The sequence below is a fragment of the Sapajus apella genome, unplaced genomic scaffold, assembly GCF_009761245.1.
Source record: "Sapajus apella isolate SASKATOON/1434 unplaced genomic scaffold, GSC_monkey_1.0 scaffold77, whole genome shotgun sequence".
Taxonomy (NCBI): Eukaryota; Metazoa; Chordata; class Mammalia; order Primates; family Cebidae; genus Sapajus; species Sapajus apella.
This window is the reverse complement of record NW_022437017.1, coordinates 1,413,112-1,428,935: the sequence shown is the minus strand read 5'-3', so window position 1 is coordinate 1,428,935 and position 15,824 is coordinate 1,413,112. Positions and strand designations below refer to the sequence as shown.

Here is a 15,824-nt window from a genome sequence, read left to right as displayed (position 1 = left end):
ACAAGAGCGAAACTCCGCCTCAAAAAAAAAAAAAAAAAAAAAAAACATTCCTCATCTGCCTCTGTGTCCTTTTTTTTAATTTTTATGTATTTATTTTTTTGAGACGAAGTCTCGCTCAGTCACCAGGCTGGCGTGCCACTGGTGTGATCTCAGCTCACTGCAACCCTTGCATCCCAGGTTCAAGCTACTCTCCTGCCTCAGCCTTCCAAGTAGCTGGGACTACAGGCATGCTCCACCATGCCCAGCTAATTCTTGTATTTTTAGTAGAGACAGGTTTCACCATGTTGGCCAGGATGGTCTCGATCTCTTCATCCGGTGATCAGCCCGCCTCGGCCTCCCAAAGTACTGGGATTACAGGCTTGAGGGACTGCACCCTGACCTCTGTGCCTTTATCAGTCCCCACTTCCTTTAGTCCCAATGTACAGGTGAGAAAACTGAGGCTCAAAAGAAATGCTTCACATCAAAGCAGACACAAAGGTTTCCACGCTCCCACACAAACATCCATGCAGAAACAGTCCCCATGCAAGTTCAGATGAGAAAACCAAGGCCTAGGGAGGGGAATTTTTGCACAAGGCAGAGATGTGTTCGCCCCTAGAGAGCTTTGGTCACACACAGAGAACCAAGGCAGGCAAATATAGACAGACAGGAAGTCTCTGGCTCACCCAAGCTGAAAGTGGGGAGCCCAAATTCAGGGAGACAAGGTTTACACATGTTCTGATGGGAGGCCACCCCCATCGGCCCAGCCTGCCGGGCAATAGGACTGAAGTGTGGAAACTTGTAGTGGCCCAGCCAGGAGGGGGTGAGGCCAGGGTGATTCCAGCCACCTTCACCCCGTATCCCAGGTCCTGCACCCAGCCGGTGAGTCCCCAGCTTCCCCCTCCCTGGAGGCCTCCAGGAAAAGATCGGGGAACTCCCTGCAACGGGCGGTGCGCCTTTTTAGACAGGGAAAGTGGCCGCCAGGGCGACCCCCTCTGGATCAGGCCCAGTCCTGCTCCCCCAAGGGTCCAGTGCTCTCCACTCACCCTGCGCCCTGGTCGTGCGCCCCCCGCAGTCGCGCTGCCTTGAACTGAGTGAGCCGAAGCCGGTCCGGGGGCGGGGCTGGAGCCTCGCCGGGGCAGGCGAGGGGGGGGCCAGCGACGCAAAGGGCCGGCGGTCGCTAGCAGTTGCCCCCTCCCCTCGGGCCCCGGGCACTCAGCCCGTGGCTGCCAGCCTGTGCCACCCGCCGCGGCACCGGAACGCGCCCCAGCGGCGACTGGCACAGGCGAGCCCTCAGCTCCCCGCTCCGGGCCTGGGCTGCCCCCTCCCAGGGACACTCCTTCGCGATGGGAGGCCTCGGAGAGGAGGCGGGAAAGGGAGGGTTCTGCGGCAGGACGGTCGCAGCCTGAGCCTCTTCTCCCCAGCGGCGGGGTCTCCTCTGTCCTGGGTGTCCAGGCACTGCGCCCCCCCATTGCCCACGCACCTGTGAACTGAGCTTCCTGGGCTGCACCCCAAGGACGCCCCGTCGATGGTTCGGAGGAGTCTTTAGTGCTTGCTTAGCAGGAGTCTTCAGCGGGGGCCACCTTAGCCTGAGTCCGATCCCACCGGCAGATAGGTCCCTGCTGCTCCCGGGCATGGGCCCCTCCCAATTTCCCGCTCCCGCCCCCGGCTCAGGGCGAGTGGGGGTGAGACAGGGGCGGGCAGGATTGTTCTGGGAAGTTGCCGCTCCTTAGATAAAGAGGGTCTGTCCAGTCCCACCCCCTGGATTCCGCGTTCCCCCGACCGGTTCTCTCCCACCCTTATCGCTGAGGACTAAGCAATTTACTCACTAATGGTGTTTCTGGACTGTGTCAGTAACAGTAAACCCCACCGATGTAAGGTTTTTGTTTTTTTTCCTCACAGACAGGATCTCACTCAGCTGCCCAGAGTGGAGAGCAGTGGCACCATCATAATTCACTGCGGCTGCGACCAGCTGGACTCAAGCCATCCTCCCATCTCAGCCCTCTCAACATAGCTGCCAGGACTCCGGTCGCGGTCGCTTGCCACCACGCCCAGATTTTTTTTTTTAATAGAGACAGGGTCTTGCTATGTTGCCCAGGCTGGTCTTGAACTCCTGAACTCAAGCGATCTTCCCACTTCGACCTCCTAAAGTGCTGGGATTACAGGTGTGAGCCACCGCAGCCCGTCCATTGGGGTAGGGATTTGAGTCTATTGTAGGCACTGCCAGGACACAGCCAGTGCCCAGTAAGTGCTGCATGAATGAATGAAGGAAAGAATGAGTGTCTCCCTCACGTCCTCTGTGTCTCTCTCAGTAGGATCTTAGAGTCTCTTGCCTGTGTGTCTCTTTGTCTCTGCATGTCTCTTTGTTGCTGTCTGTGTTACTCTCCCACGCCTCTCCCAGGCCACTGCTCCTCCAACGACCCGTCCCGCTGGCCCCGAGACGCCTTCACCCCCCACTTCCCAGGAGCTTCCAGATGGTCTCAGCTCTTCCATCCTCAGACTCAGGAAGGGGGGTCTGGGTCCTGCTGCTGTGACCTTCTCCAGGACCATGCCCTTTGCCCCTGATGCTTCAGGCCCTGCTGGCCGCGGGTGGGGTGAGAGCGCCCCAGGAGAGATGAGCCAGAGGCTGAGAATAAGCGTGGATCGGGGGTGCCCTCATGGGAGGAAACTCTGGGGACGCTCAGGCTGGGTCATGTAACCCCTTGGGGGTCCCGGCCCTCCTGCCCCCGCTGTTCCCTGGGTGGGCAGAACCTTTCTTTCCTACTCTGCTCAAAGACACAGCCAATGGGACCCACAGAGTGGGGTGGTGTTAACCCTTTGGTGCCAGGTCTGCCACAATACTGTGGATTAAGTCCACTCCAATGGTGTCCGCTGGGATGAGCCCTGAAGATCTCCCAACATGGCTGCGCTTGGCACCCAGTAGGCACTCAATAAATGACCTCCTTCTGTAAAGGGGAAGCCACGCCCCAGAGTGGGAAGGTGGCCCCTTCACACCTCCCAGGCGCCAATCTCACCTCCCACGAAATGGAGCTCTTCCGGCCGCGGGTCCCGGCCCAGCAACCCGCCCTCCCACTGCCTCCCTGCACTTCTTTCCCACGAATTGGGACCCTGGGACTCAGGCTCCAGGATCTGGACAGATGTCGGGAGCCCCGTCCCTAACTGCCATTCCGCACTCCCGACCATGGTTCTTTTGTTGTTGTTTTTTTGTTTGTTTTGTTTTTGAGATGGAGTCTCACTTTGTGGTCCAGGCTGGAGTGCAGTGGCATGATCTCAGCTCACTGCGACCTCTGCCCCCTGGGTTCAAGTGATTCTCCTGCCTCAGCCTCATGAGTAGCTGGGACTACCGGCACCCACTATCACAGCTGGCTAATTGTTTGTATTTTCAGTAGAGACGGGGTTTCACCTCATTAAGCATGATGGTCTCCATCATCTCCTCACTTCGTGATCTGCCTGCCTCGGCCTCCCAAAGCGCTGGGATTACAGGCATGAGCCACCGCAGCCGGCTGTCCACATTCTTAAAACTCAGATCACGTTTTCTCTCCTGCTCCAACCCTCCCAAGGTTCCCTGTGTCTCTCAGAGTAAGTGATCAAGTCCTCAGCGAGGACCTCCCCACCCCGAGGATAAGGCCATATGCAGTCCCGATCTGTCTTTTGCTGTTACTTCTGTGTCTGTCTCTGCTCCACTCTGCTTCTGGCTGCTGGGCTCCTCCGAGTTGCACATACACTTCAAGACCTTTGAGCTGGGCATGGAGGCATGTGCCTGTAGTTCAGCTACTCGGGAGGCTGAGGTGGGAGGATCACTTGAACCCAGGAGTTCTGGGCTGTAGTGCGCTATGCCAATCAGGTGTCCACACTAAGTTCAGCATCAATATGGTGACCTCCCAGGAGCGGGAGATCACCAGGTTGCCTAAGGAGGGATGAACCCACCCGTGGAAACGAAGTGGTCAAAACTTCCATGCTGATCAGTAGTGGGATCGAGCCTGTGAATAGCTACTGCACTCCAGCCTGGGCAACATAGCCAGATCCCATCTCTAAAAATAATTTTTTTAATTTAAAATAAAAATAATAAATAAAGAAAAAAAGACCTTTGAACTTGGGGGCCGGGTGGTCTGGGGCACCCTTCTCCCACCCCTTCCTAGCTAGTCAGCTGGTCACCTGGTCACCTCCTCAGAGAGGCCTTCAGTGATCTGTCCCTCATCTCAAATGGCAGTTGGCATTATCTGTAATCACCTTGTTCTTTTTGTTTTTTTGAGACAGAGTTTCACTCTTGTCGCCCAGGCTGTAGTGAATGGCACGATCTTGGCTCACTGCAACCTCCACATCCCAGGTTCAAATGATTCTCCTGCCTTAGCCTCCTGAGTAGCTGGTACCACAAGGCACATGCCACCATGCCTGGCTTTTTTTTTTTTTTTTTTTTTGTATTTTTAGTAGAGAGGGGGTTGCACTGTGTTAGCCAGGATGGTCTCCATCTTCTGATCTCATGATCCTCTTGCCTTGGCCTCCCAAAGTGCTGGGATTACCAGCATGACCCATCACACCTGGCCTTTTTTTCTGAGACAAGAGTCTTGCTCTGTTGCCCAGGCCGGAGTGCAGTGGCATTATTTGGGTTCACTGCAAACTCCTCTGCCCCTGAAATCTCCCTGCCTCCCAGGTTCAAGTGATTCTCGTGCCTCAGCCTCCTGAGTAGCTGGGATTACAGGCATGCACCACCACACTCAGCTAATTTTTTGTATTTTTAGTAGAGACCAGATTTCACCATATTAGCCAGGCGGGTCTCCAGCTCCTGACCTCAGGTAAACCATGCCCACCTCCACCTCCCAAAGTGCTGGGATTACAGGCATGAGCCACCACACCCAGCCACTTTGTTCATTTATTTATTCATCTGCCCTAATGTGTATCTCTGACCTAGAGCCTCCGCTCCAGGAAAGCAGGGCCACTGTCTGTCCCTCTGTCCAGATTCCTAAAGGTTAAGGACTCACACTCTTTTTTCTTTCTTTTCTGAGACAGTGCCTCACTCTGTCACCCAGGCTGGAGTGCAGTGCTGTGATCACAGCTCCCTGCAGCCTCAGCTTTCCAAGCTCAAGCAATCCTCCTGCCCTAGCCTCCTGAGTAGCTGGTGCCGCCGCTGCAGCTGGCTACTTTTTAAAATTCTTTGTAGAGACAAGGTCTCACCACGTTATCCAGGCTGACCTTGAACTCCTGGGCTCAAGCAGTCCTCCCGCCTTGGCCTCCCAAAGTGCTGGCATTACAGGAATGATACAGGACTCAAGGTCTGGAGGCAGGCAAGTGATGTCCATTCTGAGCCTCAGTGGACTTACCTGTAAAACTGAGATAATAGGTCAGGTGCAGTGGCTCACGCCTGTAATCTGAGCACTTTGGAAGGCCAAGGCAGGCAGATCACCTGAGGTCAGGAGTTCGAGACCAACCTGCCCAACATGGTGAAACCGTGTCTCTACTAAAAATACAGAAATTAGCTGGGCACTGTGGCTCATGCCTGTAATCTCAGCTACTCCGGTGGCTGAGGCAGGAGAATCACTTGAACGTGGCAGGTGGAAGTTGTAGTGAGCCACAATCGCGCCACTGCACTCCAACCTGGGCAACAAAGTGGGACTTCATATAAAATAATAAAAAATAAAAAAATTTGAGATAACCTCGCCCACTCCAAGGCTGTTGTTGAAGATGAAATGAACAGCTGGAACTGAGCCAGGGCATACAGTGAGAGCTCCACCAACGTTACTGCAGGTATTACTGGTCACCACTTTATCCCCAAAGAAGAATTAGGGCAATGGACTCACAAGGAATCAGCCCCAGGCATGGCCACCACCTGCCCCCACCGCATCCCTCCTCCCACACCCCGCAGGCCAAACTGTCTCTTCCCAGGCGCAGGGCACCCCTGGCCTCTGTGTTCCTGCTGTGCCTCGCAGCAGCCTGCCTGCCTGAAGCATGTCTAGACCAGCACACCTGCCTGGCCGGTTCTGCTGCCAGCACCGTGGCCCACAGGGGCAGCTCCACCCAGCGCCCACTCTTACAGAGCTGGGTCTGCGCCTTCAAGAGGGCAAGCTGCCTCCCACGGTCTCTGTTTCCCATTCCCATCTTCCCCACTCTCCCCACTTATGTTTTTTTGAGACAGAGTTTCACTCTGTATTTTCTGTGGAGTGCAGTGGCACGATCTCGGCTCACTACAACCTCTGGCTCCTGGGTTCAAGGGATTCTCCTGCCTCAGCCTCCTGAGTAGCTGTAATCACAGGTGCCCACCACCACGTCCAGCTAATTTTTGTATTTTTAGTAGAGACAGGGTTTCATCAGATTGGTCAGACTGGTATCAAACTCCTGACCTTGCGATCCACCTGCCTCGGCCTCCCAAAGTGCCGGCATTACAGGCAAGAGCCACCGTGCCTGGCCTTTTTTTCCTTTTCTTTTTTTGAGGCAGGTTTGGCTCTACCACCCAGGCTGGAGTGCAGTGGCGTGATCTTGGCTCAGTGCAACCTCTGCCCCTGAGTTCAAGGGATTCTTCCACCACAGCCTCCCAAGCAGCTTTTTTTTCTATTTTTGTAGAGATAGCATTTAGCCATGTTGCCCAGACTGGTCTCAAACTACGGGGCTCAAATGATCCTGCTGCCTTGGCCTCCCAAATTGCTGGGATTACAGGCATGAGCCACCGCACCTGGTCCATGCTCCCTTTTTCACAGGCCTGAGACTTAAATGTGGCAACTTTCCCACAGCCAGAGACCAGAGAGGCAGGGTGGTGGCTCACGCCTGTATTCCCAGCACTTTGGGAGGCCGCGGCAGGCAAATCACAAAGTTAAGAGACCAAGACCATCCTGACCAACATAGCAAAAGTCCATCTCTACGAAAAATTTAAAAATTAGCCAGGTGTGGTGGCACATGCCTGTGGTCCCAGCTACTCAGGAAGCTGAGGTAGGAGGATTGCTTGAGCCCAGGAGTTCAAGGCTACAGTGAGCCATGATCATGCCACTGCACTCCAGCCCGGGTGACAGTACAACACCCTGTCTCAAATAAATACATTAAATAAACAAGTTAGCAAATGTTGAATGAGTGATGAAAACACAAAATCACCAATAGAACGCCAGAATATGGCCAGGTGCAGTGGCTCATGCCTGTAATCCCAACACTTTGGAAAGTTGAGGCAGGTAGATCATCTGAGGTCAGGAGTTTGAGACCAGTCTGGTCAACATGGTGAAACCCCGTCTCTACTAGAAGTACAAATATCAGCTGGGCATGGTGGTGAGTACCTGTAATCCCAGGTACTCAGGAGTCTGAGGCAGGAGAATCGCTTGAACCTGTGAGGTGGAGGTTGCATTGAGCAGAGATCATGAGCAGAGATCTCCTAATGCACTCCAGCTTGCGTGACAGAGATTGAATTCTCCAAAAACATTGGCCGGGCAAGGTGGCTCACACCTGTAATCCCAACCCTTTGGGAGACTGAGGTGGGTGGATCAGGAGATCAGGAGATCGAGACCATCCTGGTCAACATGGTGTAAACCCCCAATAATACAAACATTTTTGTCTCTACTAAAAATGCAAAAATTTGTTGGGCATGGTGACATGTGCCTGTAATCCCAGCTACTCCGGAGGCTGAGGCAGGAAAATCGTTTGAACCAGGGAGTTGCAGGTTGCAGTGAACCGAGATGGTGCCACTGCACTCAAGCCTGGCTGCAGAGTGAGACTCCATCTCAAAAAAAATAAAATAAAATTAGAATGTGGTAATGGTTGCACCACTCTGTAAAATACACTAAAAACCAGAGTTGTATACTTTGAATGTGTGAATTTGATGGTATCTGAATTATACCTCAATAAAGCTGTTAAAAAATATTTGACATTTATCAAGTGGTTGTTTCAAGGCTGGGCAATGTGCTGAACTTTCTACACCATGTTACATTCTCACCCACAAAATCAAGTGAGAAGGAAAGGGCCTTTTTTATTTTTTGAGATGGAGTCTTGCTCTGTCGCCAGATTGGAGTACAGTAGCTTGATTTTGGCTCACTGCGAACTCCGCCTCGCCGGTTCAAGTGATTCTCCTGCCTACTCATCCATTAGATTCCATGATAAATATTTTTACTGTAGATAACAATCCATCGAATGAAAAACTCTGCTTTCCAGACAGCTGGCTCTCTTGACTAATTCTGGCCATTGAAGTGGGAGTAGAGGTGACATACATTATTCTGGATGTCAGTCACTTCTGAACAGAGGCATCCAAAAACTCATATATGCCTCTCCTGTCTCCCTCTTGCTCTTCTGTGATAACTGAAGTGGTGAGTTTCAGATAGTGCAGTCACAAGATTATGGGAGACTTGTCAGTCTGGGCTCCTGAATGACTGCGTGGAGCCGAGCCCCTGCCAGCCCATATAGGATACATAGCCCAAGGGAGAAATCAACTTTGATTGTGTTAAATCACTAAGCTTTGGGCTTATTTGTTACTGCAGCAAATCTTGGACTATTCTGACTCATACAGAACCCAACCTAAATGTGGCTTCCTCAGAGAAGTCCTCCTGGATCACAGCCCCAGATTCAGTTTCTTCCCCCTATTGTAAGCTTGTATATTCCTACTTGATCATTACTGCAATCAGAACTGTGTAATTATTTGTGTAATAAATTCCTCATCTGTCTGCTCCACCCCATCTCCAAAACCCACAGGGGAGACAACAGTGTGGATTTGCTGCAGCCCGGACTCAAAATCGTGTCTGGTCCATAGTAGGTATTCAGGATACATTTGTTGAATGAAACAGTTTTGAATCCTTTCAGCCAAAGAGGCAGCAAGGCCAGGCACAGTGGCTCATGCCTGTAATCCCAGCACTTTGAGAGGCCAAGGCGGGCCAATCATCTGAGTTCAGGAGTTCAAGACCAGCCTGGCCAACATGGTGAAATTCTATCTCTTCTAATAGTACAAAAATCAGTGCAGGGGTGGTGATGTAAGCCTGTAATCCCAGCTACTCAGGAGGCTGAGGCAGGAGAATCTCTTGAGCCCTGGAGGTGGAGGTTGCAGTGAACCGAGATCCTGCCACTGCACTCCAGCCTGGGCAACAGAGTGAGACTCCATCTCAAAAAAAGAACAAAAAAGAAAAAAAAAGCAGCAATTAACAGAACTCATTTCTAGAACATCATTCATGTAGCCCATGGGGTAATGGATGCACGAGAGACAGGACCGGATGGCCCCAAGAAACAGGGGAAGTTTGACAAGGAACATGATCTATCGTGAGAAAGTGCCTATCCACATAGTTATGTTTTCTTCAAGACTGTAATTTATTCCAGCAACCACTCTGCCTGGGAGGGATTTCCCGCATGATTTATTTCACTAAGAGGCATGGGAACTGGGTGGAGATGCACGGAAACATTTTTTGAATTGTTGAGAGGCTCAGGACAAAATTCCTGCACAGACGCCACAACGCAGTCCGTAGGAGGAAATGTTACCTTACTGGGTTCTGCTCAAGGGCAGCTGTGAGTCACTGCCCTAATGCCACCATATGATTTGTTTTCTCAACTCTATTAAGGAATACTGGACATGTAATAAGCTGTACATACTTAAAAAATATTCTGGCCGGGCACGGTGGCTCATGCCTGTAATCCCAGCACTTCGGGAGGCTGAGGCTTGTGGATCACCAGCTCAGGAGTTCGAGACCAGCCTGAGCAACATGGTGAAACCTCGTCTCTACTAAAGATACAAAAATTAGCTGGGTATGGTGCTGCACGCCTGTAGTCCCAGCTACTCAGGAGGCTGAGGCAGGAGAATCATTTGAACCCGGGAGGCAGAGGTTTCGGTGAGCCCAGAGTGGGCCATTGCACTCCAGCCTGGGTGACAGAGCGAGACTCTGTCTCAAAAAAAAAAAAAAATTCTGTATCAGAATGTGGGGGTATGTGCCTTTAATCTCATACACTGCTTGGGAGGCTGAGGAGGGAGGATCGCTTGAGTCTAGGAGTTTGAGGCTGCAATGAGCTGTGATAGCACCATTGCACTCCAGCCTGGGTGACAGAGTGAGGCGATAACAAAAATAAAATAAATTAGCTGAGTATGGTGGTGTATGTCTGTAATCCCAGCTACTGGAGGAGGCTGAGGCAGAAGAATTGGGAGAATCACTTGAACTGGGGAGGTGGAGATTGCAGTGAGCCGAGATTATACCACTGTACTCCAGCCTGGGTGGCAGAGTGGGACTCTGTCTCAAAATCAATAAATAAAATAATAAAATAAAATAGTCTAGTTCCTGTACATTTTCTCCAACACTTGTTAAGGTCAGTGTTTTTCATTTTAGAGGTTCTAAAGGATTTTGGGTGGTATCTGATTTTCACGTTATTTTGAATTTCCCTGATGAATAATGATGTTCAGATTCTTTGTTTTTTTTTTGTGGGTTTTGTTGTTGTTTTGTTTGTTTCTTTGTTTCCAAAGAACCATCAAGTACAATTTTTTTTTCCTTTTTGTGGAGAGAGAGTTTCACTATGCTGCCCAGGCTGGTCTTCAACTCCTGCCTTCAAGTAATCCTCCCACCACAGCCTCCGAAAGCGCTGGGATTACAGGTGTGAGCTACCGTGCCCAGCCTTTTTTTTTTTTTTTTTTTTTTTTTAATAGAGACAAGGTCTGGCTGTGTCACCCAGGCTGTAGTTAGTGGCATGATCTTGGCTCATCACAACCACCGGCTCCTGGGCTCAAGCGATCCTCCCACCTCAGCCTCACAAGTAACTAAGACTACAGACATGTGCCACCAAACCCAGCTATTTTTTATTTTTGTAGAGACAGAGTCTCCCCATGTTGCCAAAGTTGGTCTCAAACTCAAACTCCTGGACTCAAGCAATCTTCCTGCCTCAGCATCCCAAAGTGCTGGGATTACAGGCATGAGCCACTGTGCCTGGCCACATGGGTATTATTATTATTATTTTTTTTGGATGCTGTTTCACTCTTATTGCTCAGCCTGGAGAGCGATGGTGAAATCTCGGCTCACCGCAACCTCTGCCTCCTGGGTTCAGGTGATTCTCCTGCCTGGGCCTCCGGAGTAGCTGGGATTACAAGCTCATGCCACTATGCCTGGCTAATTTTGCATTTTTGGTAGAGACAGGGTTTGTCCATGTTGGTCAGGCTGGTCTCGAACTCATGACCTCAGGTGATCCACCAACTTGGCCTCCCAAAGTGCTGGGATTACAGGCATGTGCCACTGTTCCGGGCTGAATATTCTTTTTTTTTTTGGACAGGATCTCTATCTGTCACCCAGGCTGGAGTGCAGTGGTGCACTCACAGCTCACTGCAGCCTCCGCCCCCTGGGCTCAATCAATCCTCCCACCTCAGTCTCCTGAGTAGCTAGGACTACAGATGAGTGCTACCCTGCCCAGATTTTTTTTTTTTTTTTTTTTTTTTTTTTTTTTGTGGAGACCATAGTCTCACTGTATCGGCCACGCTGGTCTCAAACTTCTTGGCTCAAGTGATCCTCCTGCCCCAGCCTTCCAAAGTCCTGGGATTATAGGTGTCAGCCCCCTGGCCAAGAGTTTTGTTCTTTTGGCCGATTTAGGAATTCACAGGCAATGACACAGCTGATTAGGAATGACGACATGTGTGATCAAGTGGAGCTGAGAACACACACAGGGGGACTTGCTCAAGCTGTAGGTGAGGACAGGCCTCTGAGTTGTGGGTGGGCAAGCCAAGGCCTGCTGGAGAAGAGGGAGAAACTGACGGCATTCATTTCCCAGGTTGCAGAAATTCATTAGCACAAACTGGGTGCTTAAAACAGACGTGTATTCTCTCACAGCTTGGGAAGCTAGAAGTCCGCAGTCAAGGTGGTGGCAGAGCTTTGCCCTGTCTGAAGGCTCTAGGGGGGAATTTGTACTTGGGTCCTTCCTAACTTGCTGTGTTTTGTTTTTTGTTTTCTGGTTTTGAGACAGAGTCTTGCTCTGTCACCAGGCTGGAGTGTAATAGGGTGATCTCAGCTCACTGCAATCTCCGCCTGCAGAGTTCAAGCGATTCTCCTGCCTGCCTCAACCTTCTGAGTAGCTGGGACCACAGGTGTACACCACCATGCCAGGCTAATTTTTTTATATTTTTAGTAGAGACAGGGTTTTGTCATGTTGGCCAGGCTGGTCTTGAAACCCTGGCCTCAAGTGATCTGCCTACTTTGGCCTTCCAAAGTACTGGGAGTACAGGCATGAGCCACCGTGGCTCATTTGACAAAAAAAAATTTTAATTAGCTGGGCATGGTGGTGTGCACCTGTCACCCAGCTCTTTGGGAGGCTGAGGCAGGAGGATAGCTTGATCCTGGCAGTTGGAGACTGCAATGAGCTGTGATTGCCCCAGTCACTCCTGGGCCACAGAGTGAGATCCAGTCTCTAAAAATCCATCAGTCAATCTCCAAAACCCTGTTTCCAAATAAGGGCACACCCACAGGTAGGAAGGGATTAAGACTTCTACACGAATCTTTGAATTCAACCTGCAATACAAGCTGACCTGTGACAGTCACAGTTATTTGGTATTCAAGGTGTGGCCACGAGTTTGATCTTGGAGAGCCTGGGACAGCCCAGTCAGGGGGTTCCCGGGGTGCAGGTGCCTGGTGACTGGTTTATTTAAGGGGATGGACCTTGCAGGAGTTGGAGGAGGAAGACAGACGAGGAAGGGAATAAATTGTTGAGAGACCTGGGTCAGTCTCAGCAGACTGAGTGCGGCAGCTGAAGACCCCCGGCCCATACACTGAGCTCAAAGTCGTCAATGCCATGGCTAGGAGCAGTGGCTCACACCTGCAATCCCAGCACATTGGGAGGCCGAGGCAGGCAGATCACCTGAAAGCAGGAGTTAGAGACCAGCCTGGCCAACATGGTGAAACCCTGTCTCTACTAAAAATACAAAAATTAGCCAGATGTAGTGGCTCAAACCTGTAATCCCAGCTACTCCAGAGGCTGAGGCAAGAGGATCACTTGAACCTGGAAGGACATTGCATGCCAGCACTTTGGGAGGCCAAGGGGGGTGGGTCACCTGAGGTCAGGAGTTCAAGACTGGCCTGGCCAACATGGTGAAACCCTGTCTCTACTAAAAATACAAAAATTAGGGCCGGGCGTGGTGGCTCACACCAGTAATCCAAGCACTTTGGAGGCCAAGGCGGGTGGATCACCTGAGGTCGGGAGTTCAAGACCAGCCTGACCAACATGGCGAAACCCTGTCTTTAAAAAAATAAAAAAATAAGGCCGGGCACGGTGGCTCAAGCCTATAATCCCAGCACTTTGGGAGGCCGAGGCGGGTGGATCACGAGGTCAAGAGATCGAGACCATCCTGGTCAACATGGTGAAACCCCGTCTCTACTAAAAATACAAAAAATTAGCTGGGCATGGTGGCGCATGCCTGTAATCCCGGCTACTCAGGAGGCTGAGGCAGGAGAATTGCCTGAACCCAGGAGGCGGAGGTTGCGGTGAGCCGAGATCGCGCCATTGCACTCCAGCCTGGGTAATACGAGTGAAACTCCGTCCCAAAAATAAATAAATAAATAAAAATAAATAAATAAAAAATCAGCTGGATGTGGTGACACTTGCTTGTAATCCTAGCTACTCGAGAGGCAGGAGGATCACTGGTGGCCAGGAGGTCGTCGTTGCAGTGAGCTATGATCACGCTACTGCACCCCAGCCTGGGCAACAAAATGAGACCCTGCCAAAAAAAAAAAAACAACAAACAAACGAAAAGACCCAAAGGAGGTGAGGGGGAGCCATGGTGAGAAACTCGGTCCAGGCAGAGGGAACAGCAAGTGCAAAGACTCTGAGGTGGCACCGGATTGTTGAGTTTGAGAAAGGGCACACTTGGCTGGATGCAGTGGCTCACACCTGTAATCCCGGCACATTGGGAAGCTGAGGAAGGCAGATCACCTGAGGTCAGGAGTTCGAAACCAGCCTGGCCAACATGGCAAAAACCCTTTTCTACTAAACATACCAAAATTAGCCAAATGTGGTGGTTTACACCTGTAATCCCAGCTACTCCAGAGGCTGAGTCAGGAGAATCACTTGAACCTGGGAGGCAGATGTTGCACTGAGCTGAGATTGCACCACTGCACTCCAGCCTGGGCAACAAAGTGAAACTCCATCTCTACGTATATACACTATATACACGGCCGGGCATGGTGGCTCACGCCTATAATCCCAGCACTCTGGAAGGCCAAGGTGGGCAGATCACGAGGTCAGGAGATTGAGACCATCCTGGACAAATGATGAAACCCCATCACTACTAAAATACAAAAAAATTAACTGGGCTTGGTAGCATGCACCTGTAGTCCCAGCTTCTCAGGAGGGCAAGGCAGGAGAATCACTGGATGTCTCTAGGAGTATATCTCTAATAAAAATACAAAAATTAGCCGGGCATGGTGGCGGGCACCTGTAATCCCAGCTACTCGGGAGGCTGAGATAGGAGAATTACTCTAATCCAGAAGCTGGAGGTTGCAGTGAGCACTCCAGCCTGGGCGACAAGAGTGAAACTTTGTCTAAAAATAAATAAATAAATAAATAAATAAAATAAAAATAAATTGGCTAGGTATGGTGGCTCACGCCTGAAATCCCAGCATGTTGGAAGGCCAAGGAAGGTGGATCACCTAAGGCCAGGAGTTCCAGACCAGCCTTGCCAACATGGCGAAACTCCATCTCTACTAAAACCACAAAATTAGCTGGGCATGGTGGCAGAAGCCTGTAGTCCCAGCTCCTCAGGGGGCTGAGGCAGGAGAATCACTTGAACCCGGGAGGTGGATGTTGCAGTGAGCCAAGATTGCACCACTGAACTCCAGCAACGGCTACAGAGTGAGATTTTATCTCAAAAAAAAAAAAAAATCATGCCAATCCCAGCACTTTGGGAGGCTGAGGCTTGGGGATCACGAGGTCAAGAGATCGAGACCATCCTGGCCAAGATGGTGAAACCCCATCTCTACTAAAAACACAAAAATTAGCTGGGTGTGGTGACATGCACCTGTAGTCCTAGCTACTTGGGATGCTGAGGCAGGAGAATTGCTTGAACCTGGGAGGCAGAGGTTACAGTGAGCCGAGATCGCGCCACTGCACTCCAGCCTGGTGACAAAGTGAGACTCCATCTCAAAAAAAAGAATGCTATCAATGAATCAATAAATTAATAAATTAATGAAAGAGAAAGGGGTCGGCTGAGCGCAGTGGCTTACACCTGTAATCCCAACATTTTGAGAGGCCAAGGCAGGGGAATCACAAGGTCAGCAGTTTGAGACCAGCCTGACCAGCATGGCGATACCCCTGTCTCTACTAAAAATACAAAAATTAGCCAGGTGTAGTGATGCATGTCTGTAATCCCAGCTTCTCAGGAGGCTGAGGCAGGAGAATGGCTTGAATCTGGGAGGTGGAGGTTGCAGTGAGCCTAGATTTTGCCAATGCACTCCAGCCTGGGTGACACAGCAAGACTCTGTCTCAAAAAAAAAAAAAAAAGAGAGAGAGAGAGAGAGAGAGAAAAGGGTCAATTGTGCTTTAAGGGGACTGAAAGGAGAGGGGAAAAACGGAAAGTCAGGGAGGTGACTGCCCCTTTTGTGCTTTCTCCTTCTTGGACCACACCCTCATTCAAATCTTTCTCTTACTTCCTCCAGAGAGCTGAATAGAGCCCCAGGGCTGGCCACTAGAGGCCACCCTCTCCATGGCTCACAGGGTCACTGCAATGTCGTCATGTAATTGCCTCTCACTGAGCCCCAGCTGTCCCTGAAACACCACTCTAAGCACTTTACATTAAGTTCAGCTCACTCCCATACATCTTTATGAGTCAGATATATTTAAACATTTTTCCTGGCTGGGTGAGGTGGTTCATGCCTGTAATCCCAGCATTTTGGAAGGCCAAGACGGGCAGATCACCTGAGGTCAGGAATTTGAGACCAGCCTGG

At 50.9% G+C, this 15,824-nt stretch overlaps 1 protein-coding gene across 2 annotated transcripts in view; it reads right to left on the bottom strand.

The window, feature by feature from the left end:
• S1PR5 (sphingosine-1-phosphate receptor 5) overlaps nucleotides 1-1,878 on the bottom strand; it is a 5,491-nt gene extending 3,613 nt beyond the window's left edge. The window contains exon 1 of one of the 2 annotated variants that reach the window (XM_032251802.1): nucleotides 1,460-1,878. In XM_032251802.1, coding sequence (XP_032107693.1) covers nucleotides 1,460-1,612 — 153 coding nt within the window. In that variant the 5' untranslated portion in view covers nucleotides 1,613-1,878. Of the gene's footprint in view, nucleotides 1-1,022 lie in introns of both variants that reach the window. The other variant, XM_032251801.1, reaches the window with a different exon arrangement.
• Nucleotides 1,879-15,824: the final 13,946 nt, after the last annotated feature.